This window comes from Daphnia carinata, chromosome 1 (genome assembly GCF_022539665.2).
Source record: "Daphnia carinata strain CSIRO-1 chromosome 1, CSIRO_AGI_Dcar_HiC_V3, whole genome shotgun sequence".
In the NCBI taxonomy this organism is placed as follows: Eukaryota; Metazoa; Arthropoda; class Branchiopoda; order Diplostraca; family Daphniidae; genus Daphnia; species Daphnia carinata.
The window spans coordinates 4,227,103-4,239,439 of NC_081331.1; the positions used below are offsets into that span (position 1 = coordinate 4,227,103).

General features: G+C 38.0%; 6 protein-coding genes and 1 long non-coding RNA gene across 7 annotated transcripts; 3 read left to right on the forward strand and 4 right to left on the reverse strand.

Moving 5' to 3' along the window:
* Nucleotides 1–83: 83 nt before the first annotated feature.
* On the reverse strand, nt 84–3,613 carry LOC130691896 (general transcription and DNA repair factor IIH helicase subunit XPD-like). The gene is made up of 17 exons (XM_057514930.2): nt 3,502–3,613; nt 3,337–3,436; nt 3,015–3,269; nt 2,719–2,952; nt 2,535–2,658; nt 2,359–2,455; nt 2,167–2,300; nt 1,937–2,105; nt 1,760–1,879; nt 1,627–1,695; nt 1,387–1,558; nt 1,053–1,331; nt 879–967; nt 720–807; nt 532–642; nt 366–464; nt 84–305 (listed from the first exon to the last, which is right to left on the reverse strand). The coding sequence occupies exons 1-17, from the start codon at nt 3,504–3,506 to the stop codon at nt 168–170; spliced, it is 2,283 nt and encodes a 760-aa protein (XP_057370913.1). The 5' UTR covers nt 3,507–3,613; the 3' UTR covers nt 84–167.
* A 54-nt stretch (nt 3,614–3,667) lies between these two features.
* Nucleotides 3,668–5,117, forward strand: LOC132088587 (cyclin-dependent kinase 20-like). The gene is made up of 6 exons (XM_059497633.1): nt 3,668–4,031; nt 4,089–4,343; nt 4,410–4,480; nt 4,549–4,588; nt 4,678–4,868; nt 4,938–5,117. Exons 1-6 carry the CDS (start codon nt 3,713–3,715, stop codon nt 5,070–5,072), a joined length of 1,011 nt encoding a protein of 336 aa, XP_059353616.1. The 5' UTR covers nt 3,668–3,712; the 3' UTR covers nt 5,073–5,117.
* LOC130691914 (uncharacterized) lies at nt 4,240–5,699 on the reverse strand. Its single transcript, XR_009001322.2, has 6 exons — nt 5,582–5,699; nt 5,379–5,512; nt 5,163–5,295; nt 4,962–5,078; nt 4,676–4,880; nt 4,240–4,569 (listed from the first exon to the last, which is right to left on the reverse strand). It is a non-coding gene; the product is annotated as an uncharacterized LOC130691914 (long non-coding RNA).
* Nucleotides 5,414–6,063, forward strand: LOC130691907 (uncharacterized). The gene is made up of 3 exons (XM_057514946.2): nt 5,414–5,535; nt 5,606–5,830; nt 5,897–6,063. The coding sequence occupies exons 1-3, from the start codon at nt 5,521–5,523 to the stop codon at nt 5,996–5,998; spliced, it is 342 nt and encodes a 113-aa protein (XP_057370929.1). The 5' UTR covers nt 5,414–5,520; the 3' UTR covers nt 5,999–6,063.
* A 459-nt stretch (nt 6,064–6,522) lies between these two features.
* On the forward strand, nt 6,523–8,593 carry LOC130691912 (gamma-soluble NSF attachment protein-like). The gene is made up of 9 exons (XM_057514952.2): nt 6,523–6,741; nt 6,814–6,966; nt 7,236–7,253; nt 7,318–7,503; nt 7,556–7,648; nt 7,720–7,819; nt 7,893–7,970; nt 8,031–8,252; nt 8,321–8,593. The coding sequence occupies exons 1-9, from the start codon at nt 6,683–6,685 to the stop codon at nt 8,429–8,431; spliced, it is 1,020 nt and encodes a 339-aa protein (XP_057370935.1). The 5' UTR covers nt 6,523–6,682; the 3' UTR covers nt 8,432–8,593.
* A 261-nt stretch (nt 8,594–8,854) lies between these two features.
* On the reverse strand, nt 8,855–10,224 carry LOC130691903 (cyclin-D1-binding protein 1 homolog). Its single transcript, XM_057514942.2, has 5 exons — nt 10,064–10,224; nt 9,687–9,999; nt 9,470–9,623; nt 9,253–9,407; nt 8,855–9,189 (listed from the first exon to the last, which is right to left on the reverse strand). Exons 1-5 carry the CDS (start codon nt 10,140–10,142, stop codon nt 8,925–8,927), a joined length of 966 nt encoding a protein of 321 aa, XP_057370925.1. The 5' UTR covers nt 10,143–10,224; the 3' UTR covers nt 8,855–8,924.
* An 833-nt stretch (nt 10,225–11,057) lies between these two features.
* Nucleotides 11,058–12,104, reverse strand: LOC130691906 (protein MIS12 homolog). Its single transcript, XM_057514945.1, has 4 exons — nt 11,916–12,104; nt 11,676–11,845; nt 11,404–11,544; nt 11,058–11,350 (listed from the first exon to the last, which is right to left on the reverse strand). The coding sequence occupies exons 1-4, from the start codon at nt 11,989–11,991 to the stop codon at nt 11,075–11,077; spliced, it is 663 nt and encodes a 220-aa protein (XP_057370928.1). The 5' UTR covers nt 11,992–12,104; the 3' UTR covers nt 11,058–11,074.
* Between the last annotated feature and the right edge of the window lie 233 nt (nt 12,105–12,337).

Genomic DNA, 12,337 nt, shown 5'->3' on the forward strand with positions numbered 1-12,337 from the left:
ATTTATTAGGTCTTTGTATCATTGTTGGTCCGTTTACAATTTCCTTATCCGTTCAAGTCACACACATAGTGCCTGCTTGTTCTGCCTGCTTTTGCGTCTCAATATAACCATATGTGTAGTTTGTTTTCATGAATTCTTACAAAAATACACAACTACCATCGTCAAATTCAAACGCCTTGTGCACGTAGTTGAATTTTCTTTTGCATATCTTCGCTCTGAAGTTGTTCCAAAGTTAATAAAGAAATTCCAAGCTGGTCCTCACGCGAAAAAGGCTGCGCCATTTGCCGAAGCCATCGTTTGCAAATCTAAAATAATATTCCTTTGAACACAAAACGTACTAGTTAACCAGTTGGAGTGGAAATGACCTGAACGCATTCTTCAGTTGACAAATTACAGAGCGTATCCTTTAAATGTTCCTGAATCCATTTCGGTAATTTGCTACGCTTGTCCGCCCGGGAGAATCGCTAGAAAATCGAATTTTTACGAATAACGTTCGATTGACCTATGTACAGCTTTCAGCATTGATCTTACTTTGTCAGCTAATACCATGATACCATAGTCCGTTTTACCACGCATGCACCGACCAAGGCATTGGGCGGCGTGACGCATAGCGTCGAAAGTTAGAAAATCGTTTTCCCTGATCTATCATAAAAAGGAGAAAGAAACGTAAAAGCTTAACAAAGCCTTTGAACCAGGAGAAGCAATTTAAAACGTTTTACCTGAAACTGATCCCTTAGGTATTCCAGACGTGCTCTTAGAATCCGTGATTGGGTGTAGACGTATGGGATCCCGAACATCAGTACAGCGCTAGAAAACGATCAATAGGAAGTATTTGATAAAAAGAGGAAAAAACGAACAGTTTTCCAACATTTACACACCGTCCAAGATGATGATCAAAATCGATTCCTTCGGAAACTTTGCCCCTAGCAACGGAAAGCAACACGGCGCCTCGCCCATTATCACAGGCCTTAAGGAACGGAAAGTAAACGTAACAAACCAAAAGATGAAAGTTAGCGAGATCGATTTCTTAATATTCTAGAAAACCATAATACTTTGATGTAGTTGATAAGAGCCAAGCTTGTTTCTGCGGCGTCTTGAGTTTCGATAAAGAGAAGCTTGTGTCTTTGTAACTGATCAATGATGCCTTGGTCATACCACGAAGACACAATTGTTTCAAGATAGAGGTAGCTGGTGAAGAAGCAAACGATACCATCAGGTACCGCAGCAGCTACTTCAACCAATAGGTTTCCATAGTTCCGGATAACAGCAGTATCTTCTCTGGTCTCGTAGCGAGACGACATAGCGACCTGATCGTTGCCTTTCGATACGATCTAAATTTCAAGTGAAATCACTGTTAGTCAAACATCATAAAAGTAAATCAACTACCATTGGCAGAATGCAAGGTCTCGCCAACGTCATAGTGAACGACGTCATAATGACGGGATGAAAGTCGAGGATTTTTGGATACATATCAAGCGGTGAAAGAGTTCCTGAGGTAATTACGACAGTTTGAAAACGATTGAAAACTGGTTTGATGGCGATTGATGAATCTAAACAGCTGCAAGATTATCAAAGTCAACCTTTGCATTTCGGCTTGTTTTCCATGAGGTATGCGTTTATAATTACCTAAAGTATAAAATTGGGTTGGAAACAGTAGGGGCCCGATCTTCAAATGGCTCAATGATTATAGTGAATCTGCCATGAAAGTTCGATAGTAAACAAAAAATTTTACTTTTATGCCCATATTAAAGTAACAAACCCTTTTGTATATGTTGAGACCAATGTGGCAAAATGAGAAACAGTCACCAGAGGTGAGAAATCCGTCAGATCCGAGATTTCTAACGTGCGAATAAGCGACGCTAGGCGCTCCGCAGTGAATCTTGCGAGTAACAATTAACAAAGGTATAATATGTGTTTTGAAAGATGATTTGAATACCTTAAGGGTTTTCTATCGATGCACACTTTTGTGTGAATATCTCTTAGGAAACCTGCTGGGCTTTCTTGAACGACCTGCTGGACGCGGAGTCGAGTTTTAATGTACTCTACCACTCTTTTCAAGAATGCTACAAAATGTTCGGCCGTACGAATGGTACCCGGGACGGCCTCTGTCATTGAAATACGTTGATAAAAAGTTATTCAGAATACTAGAATAAATATGATGTCAACCTTCTAAGACTTCTGAAGGTAATACTGGATTCACTAAAGCCATATCAGTTTCTCTTGCAATAGTAGCGTCCCGTAAACCTTCAACTAATCTTTTATATTCTTTTTCCAACCTTTTACTGTCATTCTCCTTCATGCTAAAAAAATATTAGAAATTAAAACATGAGCTTTAGGCATGTAAATATCATGAATTACTTTGAAATAGTAGTTTCGAGAATCGTAATACTGTTAGAGCATTTGTCCAAAAGCCTTTTCGTAATTTTCACGCTCATTGAATCTATACAAACATTGTCTAATACATAAAACAAAAGTGAAAAAATAACACTTTGGTCAAAATTCTAATTAATATACTGAAATTCCAATTAAAATACCGATGTTGTGGGCTTCATCGAAAACAACCACGCTGGTTTTGGAAATTTCCTTTGAAACCACTTCGGCAATTTTGGGATCCAGCAAATAGTGGTAACTGTACACCACTATATTGGCATGAGTAATCTTTAATTCCAGAAATTAGTTTGATTTGTCAATAATATTTAATATTATGTCCGAACTCACCGTGTGTCGAGCCAGAAAATAAGGGCACCATCGTTTCATCTGCCCATATTCTTTGAGGTCGTCCAGGTTGTATACGCCAGGAGGCAACGGAAATTCTTTTCCGTGGGCATCAAATCCTTCATAAAACTCGCAAATAGGAACGGCATCATCGGCTGCATGACGAGCTCTTACAAACGATGCCGTAAGACTATAACAGCGCCCATCTACCACTTTTCCTTCTCTCTCCTTGCTAACCTATTTTTTTTAAATCATGTCATGACTTACGGTCTTTTCAATGTAAAATTTTTTTACAATACTGAGGGATGAATGCAGAGGTTTTTTCGGGAACTTAGAGCCAAGCCAAGAATGTTTTGTTCCATGCCTAGTTCTTTCTCGTAGTAAGTCATTAACTTACGTAGCTCTTCCATAACTTTCTCAATTTCTGGAACAGTTCTTGAACAATAAACTAGTTTGGTCAAATCAAGAGGATGTGCCTTCATGTAGGCCACAATTAATGATAACAATGTAGTTGTCTTTCCAGTTCCAGAAGGCATTTCTAACAAACAGTGGCCCTAGAAAGATGCAATTAATCAGAATCAAGCCAATTGAAAACACAAAATTAATAATGTTACAGTATACTTTTGCATCCAGAGCACGTTTCAATTCAAGCATGTATGAAAACTGCTCTGGATATATGTAATCATAGGGAAAGTACACGAGTAGTCCATCGACATTTAACCTGAGAGTAATTCAAATCATAATTTTTTCTTAATCTGAATTATCGTTTTCATAAACTAATATTACTTCATTTTCAACTGAAAAGTTTACAAAAACATGAACCACATGAAATCTGCAGATCAGGAACCACTGGCACGGTGTACTTCTTCAAAATTTTAGCAGACTGCTTTTCATAGCTTGTTTGAAATTATGTCCACAAGATGGCAGACAGTTGCCAAGGCAACGCATTGTTGTTTGAACAAGTAAATTTTTACAATTGTCAATAATTATTGTACTCATGGAGAAATATATTGTTAATGGTAGGATTGGTGAAGGGGCACATGGCATCGTTCTTAGAGGAATCGACAAATCGTCAATGAAAGTAGTAGCCATGAAACGGGTAGCGTTGAAAAATATCAACGAACAAGGCTTACCCAACTCGGCTGTGCGCGAACTGCTGGCTCTGCGCTTAATCCGTCACGACTACGTTACAAATTTGGTTGATTATTTTTCACAAGGATACTCGCTGGTTTTGGTCTGTGAATATTTACCAATTGATCTCAACGAATTTTTACGATCCAACGTGAAACCCTTGGCGATTAGTCACGTGAAAAGCTGTATGTTTTGCGAATCAATAGTTGACAATTGGGTACTTTGAACACTTTTCCATTCAGATATGTGGATGTTGGCCAGTGCTGTCGAATACATCCATAGCCTCCACATCATGCATCGTGATTTAAAGCCGGCAAATCTTTTAATCGGTTTTAGAGGGGAACTGAAAGTTACCGATTTCGGATTGTGCCGAGTCTTCCGTAATCCTGAATTGGTTGGTAGCACTAATAACGAAAAGGATCAAAAACTGTTCACTCATCAGGTCGCTTCCCGTTGGTACAGAGCACCCGAATTGCTTTATGGTTCTAGAACTTATGGCAAGTTTCCTTTGTGATGATAGTGCATTTTTACTTAATAACTAGTAGTACGCTGTTGCACGGCAGGTCCGGAAGTAGATCTCTGGGCCATGGGTTGTATCTTTGGTGAAATGCTCAAGAATTCTCCACTTTTCCCGGTAAGATAGCAGTCCTTAATAAAAGTGATTAACAGCTGTTGAATTCTTTCTCTCATACAATGCTCTAGGGGGAAAATGACATTGGCCAACTATGCACGGTCATTCAAGGTAAAAAAAAAAAAAAAAAAGAAATAGTCGTAAAGCCAGATAGCATTTCCAAGATGAATGTTATCTCCTAACTATTTGATTACTTACAGTACTAGGTACTCCAGATGAGGAAATTTGGCCAGGTGTGTCATCGCTTCCTGATTTTCACAAGATTTCGTTTACAAACACCCAAAAGCAAATCTCCTTCAAAGAAATCCTAACTGAAGTAGACGAATCATCAAGGATTATGCTGGAACGTTTTCTACGTTATTGTCCCAAATCCCGAATAACGGCACAAGAGGTATGGGAAAACCTGCTTTTTTAAAAGGATAATTAGATTTAAATTTAATCTCTCGATCGTTTTGTATAGTTTTTGGAAGCTTCATATTTTCACCAAGAGCCGCCGATGACTCCTTTAAATGATCTCCCTCTTCCGGTTGTAAAACCACTAAATACAGCAACAGCTGAATTTGCCAACTGGGATTGGTCTGCAACACATTTTTGAATAAAACTTTAATAAAGAAAAAAAAATAGTATTTAAGTATTTTAAGTTGTTATGTAGAATTTTTTAGCGATTTCAAAATTCAAACCCAACCTATAGGATAGGGATAGACCTATAGGGAATAGATTTTCAAAGACGAAAGTTCGTCTTATGAGCTCGACCGAAACAGGATAGCTGTACGAAGGACAGGGTTTAGTCTTCCAGAATACTTTATATTATTGTTACCCTGGGCGGAGAAAGTTTCCATTAGGTCAAGGTTGCCTTGCATTGAGAAATAAGAAAGGTCACGTAGACAGAAAATGCAATTACCGGAGAAAGTTGGGAAGAGGAGGCACCAAGGGACAAACCAAAGGTTCAAGAACAAGGTGCGAAGCTGAGTGATGTTAGTCTTCCGTGTTCTTTCGCACTTGTTGCACTGCTATTGCCGTTGCCAAACACATTTTCTAGTATTATGTACAAGAATAAGGTACAGTCATTATTTGAAAGTAGGCAACAGTTCAAATCTTACAGACCAGGGCTCATTTTTTCTTTTGCAGAAAATATGCCTCGTGTTAGCACTTTGTTTCCTTCTACTGCTGACAATGCAGAATTGCAATGCAAAGCGCGAAACGCTCAAAAAGTTATTTGGATTCCTTGACTTTGATGCACGGGATGTGAAATCACCTGTGGCTGTGGCGCCCCGAGCACCCGTGGTTTATGTTCCACAATATAGATCCGCAGATCCAATATACTTGCAGCCGTTGACCAAACCGGTACCAGAGGTAAGTGCTGTAGGCCAGACTATATAATTAATACAATTTAATACATTTTTGTTTCATAACAATCAGGTCATGCTTGGTGGCGTCTCGCCATATTCGAACCTTGATGCTAATGGGAAAAACAATCCTGCGTTATGGCAGTATTCCAATTTTTATCCAGAATATCAATGAAAAACGTTAAATGACGTTCAAACGACTGTACTATTATTTACTGTTAATAAAATCTACAAATATTTTTTTCTTTTGTAAACGCTTTCAATCTCAAAGTTCGGAAGGTACCCAATAATGTGAAAATCATCAGTTAGACCCGATTAAGGTCGATCTTGATTAGAACCAAACACGCGAGGGCCAGCCAACCAGGTCAATTCAACGCATTTGTTACGAGCCAGGTACCGATTAGGTGCTGTAGTCGTAAAGTATTTCTTTATCACGAAAGAAACTAAAAAGAATTACCGATTGCATGCTCTATCCTAGTGTGCTTAACTCAAACGGTTGATGTTAGTGATTAGACAGAGAATTCAATAGCCTATCTTGTTGAAAAGCTATAGTGAACTCAATTACGATGAACCGCGTGCCTCCGTATAGTACGTGTATGTTTGTTGTCTGCTTGAGTGCTTGTGCCACGATCTCACGAATCTGGAATATATGCCAATGGTAAACTTGAAATATACGACAACGTCGCAATCTAACGATCTGGGTGCTCAGCAGTTGCCCAGGAGCAGACATTGTTTTGACAGAAGAGTTCCAAGTAAGTTCTCCTATTGATACCTATACACAAACCAAAAGGACTTCAATCGTCAATTTAATTGTTAACGGATAGCACAGCTCAACGAAAAAATATTTTAGTACACTGATATGGCTTCAGCAAAGAAATCCGCCGAAGGAACGGACCTTGTTCAGCAAGCAGAGAAATAGTAAAAATAGTGCAAATTTTTCTATACTTTGATGTTATTAAATTTATGTTTTGTTTGCGGATAATTCTGTAGCTTAAAAACCTCTTTGTTAAAATGGAAGCCAGACTATGAACTGGCAGCAGACAGCTATAACAAAGCTGCAACCTGCTTCAAAACTGCCAAAGAGCTCCATAAAGCAAAAGATTGTCTGTACAAAGCATCGGATTGCTACAAGCAAACCAAAGCGTATCCTTTTTATTTCCTAGTTAATGAAAATTCTTTAATATAAGCAAATTTGGCCATAATTAATATTATTTGTGTAACATAAGATCTGCTACAGTTAAGAAATAGTAAAAAAAAAAACTGCAAGTCTGAATAATCTAAGAGTTTTCTCAACAGTACAGATTGGCATTACTTATAAGGGAAATTGTATTAAATACAGTATATCGTAAAATTGCATGCAAATTGTCAGTAAAACATCTTCCTTGACTTAGCATTATAATGTCTGAACTCAGATACTTCTCTGCTGCCAAGTAAGTAGTCTATTTCAATCACCTATTAAGTTTATTGAAGCAGTTTATGATGATTTTTATATAGGAGCTTGGATCAAGCAATTCTTTTATTAAAAGAATTGCAGGATTGGAAGGAAATATCGACTATTGCACATAAGGCTTGCCAACTGTTTCAAGAGCATGGATCTCCCGATACGGCTGCATTACTTTTGGATAAATCCGCAAAAATAATTGAGCCTCATCTTCCTGAAGATGCCCTTGTTTTATATAAGTATACATTCAGAAGCAAACTGATGTACGATGTAAAAAAATCTCTTATTTAGGAGAGCAATGGAAGTCGTTATGGTAGAAGATCGGCCCCGCCAAGCATCCGAGTTTGCGTCCAGAGCTGGACGACTACTCGTCAGATTGGGAAGGTTCGTTTTAAATTTAGAAATGGAATACAACAGGAAATTAAATAAAGAGAATAACATTCCCCTTTTTAAAGGTATGAAGACGCCATCAATATGCTATCAAAAGAGATGAACTACCATATTGCAGGAGAAAATCCAGCAGCAGTAGGAAGAGTATTGGTAGCTGTTGTTATGGTAAATATAATTTGGGTTTTCTTTTGTCAACCCGAGTTTTGGTTGATTCCCAGTATATGCAAATTGATTTTAGCTTCATCTAGCTCGCGAAGATGTAATCGCTGCTGGAAAAGCTATACAAGAATGGGGCGGCAACGGTCAGCAAGAAGAAGTACGTTTTTTCGACTAAACATCCGTTTCTGATTTTAATTTTTATATTCTTTTTAATTAGCTTCAAGTAGCCATGAATCTACATCACGCTTTCGATTCTGAAGATGCCCAAGCAGCAGAGAGGGCACTCGCTGATCCTTTCATTCGCCACATGGATGTGGAATACGCGAAACTAACTCGATCCGTTCCATTACCCAAAGGGCTAAGTGAATTGGAGAATGCAGCTAGGCCAAAAACAAATCTAGAATCTCTTGTGGACGACATTCCAGCCATTGATGATGACGTGAGAATTACGCTAAGACAATTTCAACATTCATTACAAGTGCCAAAATCATCCTATTTTCCTTTAAGGACATCGAAAATGAATATGGCGGTGTTGCAAGGAGCTACAATGCAAATCCTGAAGCCGAATCAACAGAAATTAAAAACGATGACGATTTAGAAGAGGGTGGATTATGTTAAAAGTTGCGAAGACCTAGTCCGTTATTTACTCATTCCTTTTGGTGTTGTCGCATTTTTTGAATTTTTTTTCCTGCTGCCCGTTTAATTTTGCTGCTGGTATCTTACATGTATCTAAACATCAATGTTGCCTGTGTACTCCGAATACACAAATTGCTACTCCAACGCTGCTCATCAAATCTAGCTTCTGTCCAAACACCTTGTACGACAACACTGCAGTGATGCTAGCTTACCTACGCCTCCATACTCGCGTATGCGTAAACAATGCTGTATAAATTGCAAAGCAAGTTATATAACTATGGTATGGGTTAGTCAACATGAGGTCCACGATAAATTAGGCTATAAATTTAATTACAAATTAAGTTTAAAATTATAGGGTTTGAGAAAAATAAAGAAGATTCGGAAATAAATCGTACAAGAATATCGTTGTAGATGGTTGCGGCCACCGTTAATTTTTTCAGCTAAAAACCGCCGAGTACTAAAAAAATATCAAATATTACCCCGATGCTGCTTTGCTTTGCAAATTTTGGAAGTTATGTTGAACAGCTTTAGACAACAATTCGATCCAGGCTTTATCATCCTCGCACGCTATACCCTGAACAGTTTTCAAAAGATTGTCCACTTTAGATGAGAGCTTGTTGCCATGTCCAACAGCTAGTATCAGGTTTACGGGAGCATAGAGGGAACAGATTAGGTCGTCAACTTCCGTACTCATGCTAGAAACGCTTTCGACTACAGGATCTAGTCTGTTTTGGTCGATACTGAAAAAGTAATTGAAGATAAAAGGCTGAATGCCTTTAAGTGTTTCACAAGCGTTCTTTTACCCATTGAAATTGTTGACCACTTTTTTCGTTTTTCGTATCAGCGCGGCTGCAGTTTTTACAAGACCTCTGACTGACGGCTGTAGTTCTTGTCCAACCCCATGAATCACGGTTTCATCGTCGGAATCGATTTCATCATTGGTTGAAGCATCCACAGCCTAAAATAGATAAACAGAAATTAGACAGGACTAGTAGGATAAAAAAAAAAATATAAACTTACTTGTTCTAGTTCTTCGATTGCATCATTTATTAATTCTTCTTCTCTACTTAGCACAGCCAATACTGCTTCTTTATTGTTTTGGGGCAAGGTTGGCAGTCTGTCACAAAATTCCCAGAGAATCCCAGTAGATACAAGACAGGGCTGCAGAGTATCACTAAACAAAAAGAAACCATTTCAAAAAGTGGAATACAGGGCAAAGAAATAAAGTTATTAATACTTTTTAAGAATTAAATTCTGAATTGCTTCTACAAACTGCTTTAGACCCAAAAGCAAGGATTCCAACTCTTTCTCTATAACTTGAAGAAATGTTGACCCACAGTTGTAGGGTAACAAAAGATAGCATCCTACTAATTGACTTGTTGCATTACACAAACTTCCAGCTAAACTTTTTGTTGTTGACACATCTGGAAAAGGTGGGCTACTGTGAGCAATAGCAAATTTTGTAGCTTCATGGGATAAGACTTTGGAAAATGATGCTAAATTTGAATGAAATTCCTGTAAACTATGTTCATATGGCTGCAAAGAAGAATCTAGGGAATATGGAAAATTATATATGAAACTTGAGGAAATCAGCTTGGCACATACTCAACATACCTTTTTCTTTTTGTAAACTAGAAATAAGAACATCACAGTTTGAAAAAATGTCATCAAACACTTCCGATATGTTACTCATTCCTCAGAAGTTATTGGTAAATAGGATTTTCGAAATCTGATGGGCCTTTCAGCAACACGAGTAAACGTGTCAATTATAACACCTTCTGCTTCTAGTTGTTTAGTCGTCTGCTCACTAGATATCGAGACAATGTTGCTAGATTTCAGCGAAAACCAGCCTGCCTGCCTACCTACTAACCTGCTAGGTTAGTAGGTAGGCACCAACGGGTAACACCAACTAACAGTAGGTAACACCAACGGGACTACAGAATACAAAGCGAGGACGGTAACCATTGTGCCAGGACCGCACATCTCAACCAAATTTAGCTTTAGCTGTCCCTCATTCAAATAGCTAGCTTATGTATATATTAAGTATTAACTTTTTGAAGTATGGCGCTGTGGCATAATTCGCGGCTGCCATGCTGATTTCACGAGTTCGAATCTTTGTAGTGATGCTATTAAATTTTTTTAAAAAGATATTTAGTCAATATTATTTTGCAAAGCACCCCCTACCCTGCCCGTCGGCTTACGTGCTGTCGCCCACCCGTTATAAACAATGCTCGTGAACTGAAAAGTTGCTTATATCCAAGTTTCCATCCACATTCTAACGTTCCAAAACCCAATCCCACCGATTCACTTCAGCCGGCGGCGGTTTTGACGTAGGCCCATCCAGCCAATCACAGCAAATGCACATTGACACATAAAACTCCTTCCCGTTTAATGTACTTTTTCTCTCCTTCATAAGAAAACAACTATAGATTTCAAAACATTTTCTTGGGCATATGCAAATCTGCTGGCAATGGCAATAGTTGAGATATGTTCAGTTCCTACAAACCAACACCACGTGGCAAATACTAATTAGAAAGAGATCGTTAAGAGAGAACTACTTGCTTATTGATTAAACCCAGGCCCCCACGTACACGACACAAAAATGCAATTTGAACGAATAATAGTTTATTTGAACAGGTCATTTTCTTTTTGGCGGTAGAGTTTATTTGTGTCCTTAGTATCTGGTGGTGGTGCCAATTCTTGCAAGTCCTTTAACTGAGCTCTACACCTCTCAAATTTTGCAAGGATAAATTCAGAATTTTCTTTGATGTCCATTGTTTTATTTTCCCGTAAAACCTTTTGGGAAGTAGTTTCAGTTTCTAAAGCTACAGCTTTAAGATTTTCGTGAGTCTCAGTTGCTTCTTTTAATTTTCCTCTGAAGACTACTTTTTTGTATTTTTCCTAAAACAACAATTTAAATTCGTCAGAAAAGTATCAAATGTAAAATGGAATACCATTTGGATATCACTCTTGATGCTCTCTATTTCTTTGAGAATCTTCTTGTGTTCTTTTTCGTGATGTTTGGTTCTTTGTGCTGCATCTTCAGGCAAGAGTACATGGTCAGGAACCTTTAAAATCACCTCTGTCATAAACCTCTGTTTCAAGGTTACAAACAAACAATGAGTGCATGCATCGGTACTGAAGTTGTAATGTTCAACAATTTCATCTTTCTTTGAAGTGTTTTAAGGTGTTGATTTCTCTTTAAAATTGGAAAATATATGCATACTTCAAGCTTGCTGCAGATAGGCTCCATTTTTTTTGAAAATCTTGATCTTAGAAGATCTACCCCTCTGGCAATATTTTCTTTGGGAATATCTTCAAAGACAGAGCTTTCCAACAATGATTTTTCCATGACATCCATACACTCTGTAACAGTTGAGTCCAGTGTCCCAAGGACTAAATGTAAAGTTAAATTTTTACTTTAATTACATAGAGTAATGAGGTCGTAACTTCGAAGCCTGTTTACCAAAATCAGTGATGGTTTTTGGTGGATAATTGAGTAACTGAGTGGCGTAATCCACGGAGGTCTTCATACTGTCCATAATGATTCTAGCCTCTAGATACTTATAAACATTAGCTCAATGTCATCGGCCAATTTTGAGTTTAAATGCAGATAACGATTCCTCTCTTCCCTCTTATGTATCGTACTAAATGTTTTGAAAAACGCTATTCGACTGTGAAAACAAAACCGTTTGAATAGAACACTGTTGCCGGTTAAACGATGATGTGTGGCGTGCAACTTGGTCCCAGCAAAGTCATATAGGGGATATTGATATATTCAACTATATACCTGATGAATAAAATTGCTGTTGCAGGAAAAAATACAAAAAAACATCTGAGACTCGAGAAAACCTTAAAGCTGCGATATTAGACTCTGAAACTACTTCC

Excerpts from the sequence above, each read along its gene's own strand:
- LOC130691896 (XM_057514930.2), bottom strand. Across the intron at positions 2,659-2,718 it reads ATTTTCTGGCTCGACACACG|ATTACTCATGCCAATATAGT; the intron begins GTGAGTTCGGAC and ends CTGGAATTAAAG. Across the intron at positions 2,456-2,534 it reads CGATGAAGCCCACAACATCG|ACAATGTTTGTATAGATTCA; the intron begins GTATTTTAATTG and ends TTTATGTATTAG.
- LOC132088587 (XM_059497633.1), top strand. The coding sequence starts at position 3,713 with ATGGAGAAATATATTGTTAATGGTAGGATTGGTGAAGGGGCACATGGC. Across the intron at positions 4,032-4,088 it reads GATTAGTCACGTGAAAAGCT|ATATGTGGATGTTGGCCAGT; the intron begins GTATGTTTTGCG and ends TTTTCCATTCAG. Across the intron at positions 4,869-4,937 it reads CCCGAATAACGGCACAAGAG|TTTTTGGAAGCTTCATATTT; the intron begins GTATGGGAAAAC and ends CGTTTTGTATAG.
- LOC130691907 (XM_057514946.2), top strand. Across the intron at positions 5,831-5,896 it reads TGACCAAACCGGTACCAGAG|GTCATGCTTGGTGGCGTCTC; the intron begins GTAAGTGCTGTA and ends CATAACAATCAG.
- LOC130691912 (XM_057514952.2), top strand. The coding sequence starts at position 6,683 with ATGGCTTCAGCAAAGAAATCCGCCGAAGGAACGGACCTTGTTCAGCAA. Across the intron at positions 7,820-7,892 it reads TATTGGTAGCTGTTGTTATG|CTTCATCTAGCTCGCGAAGA; the intron begins GTAAATATAATT and ends AATTGATTTTAG. Across the intron at positions 8,253-8,320 it reads TTCCAGCCATTGATGATGAC|GACATCGAAAATGAATATGG; the intron begins GTGAGAATTACG and ends TTTTCCTTTAAG.
- LOC130691903 (XM_057514942.2), bottom strand. The coding sequence starts at position 10,142 with ATGAGTAACATATCGGAAGTGTTTGATGACATTTTTTCAAACTGTGAT. Across the intron at positions 10,000-10,063 it reads TAGTTTACAAAAAGAAAAAG|ATTCTTCTTTGCAGCCATAT; the intron begins GTATGTTGAGTA and ends CATATTCCCTAG. Across the intron at positions 9,624-9,686 it reads CAGAATTTAATTCTTAAAAA|TGATACTCTGCAGCCCTGTC; the intron begins GTATTAATAACT and ends CTTTTTGTTTAG.
- LOC130691906 (XM_057514945.1), bottom strand. The coding sequence starts at position 11,991 with ATGGACAGTATGAAGACCTCCGTGGATTACGCCACTCAGTTACTCAAT. Across the intron at positions 11,545-11,675 it reads CTATCTGCAGCAAGCTTGAA|AGGTTTATGACAGAGGTGAT; the intron begins GTATGCATATAT and ends ACCTTGAAACAG. Across the intron at positions 11,351-11,403 it reads TCAAGAGTGATATCCAAATG|GAAAAATACAAAAAAGTAGT; the intron begins GTATTCCATTTT and ends TTGTTGTTTTAG.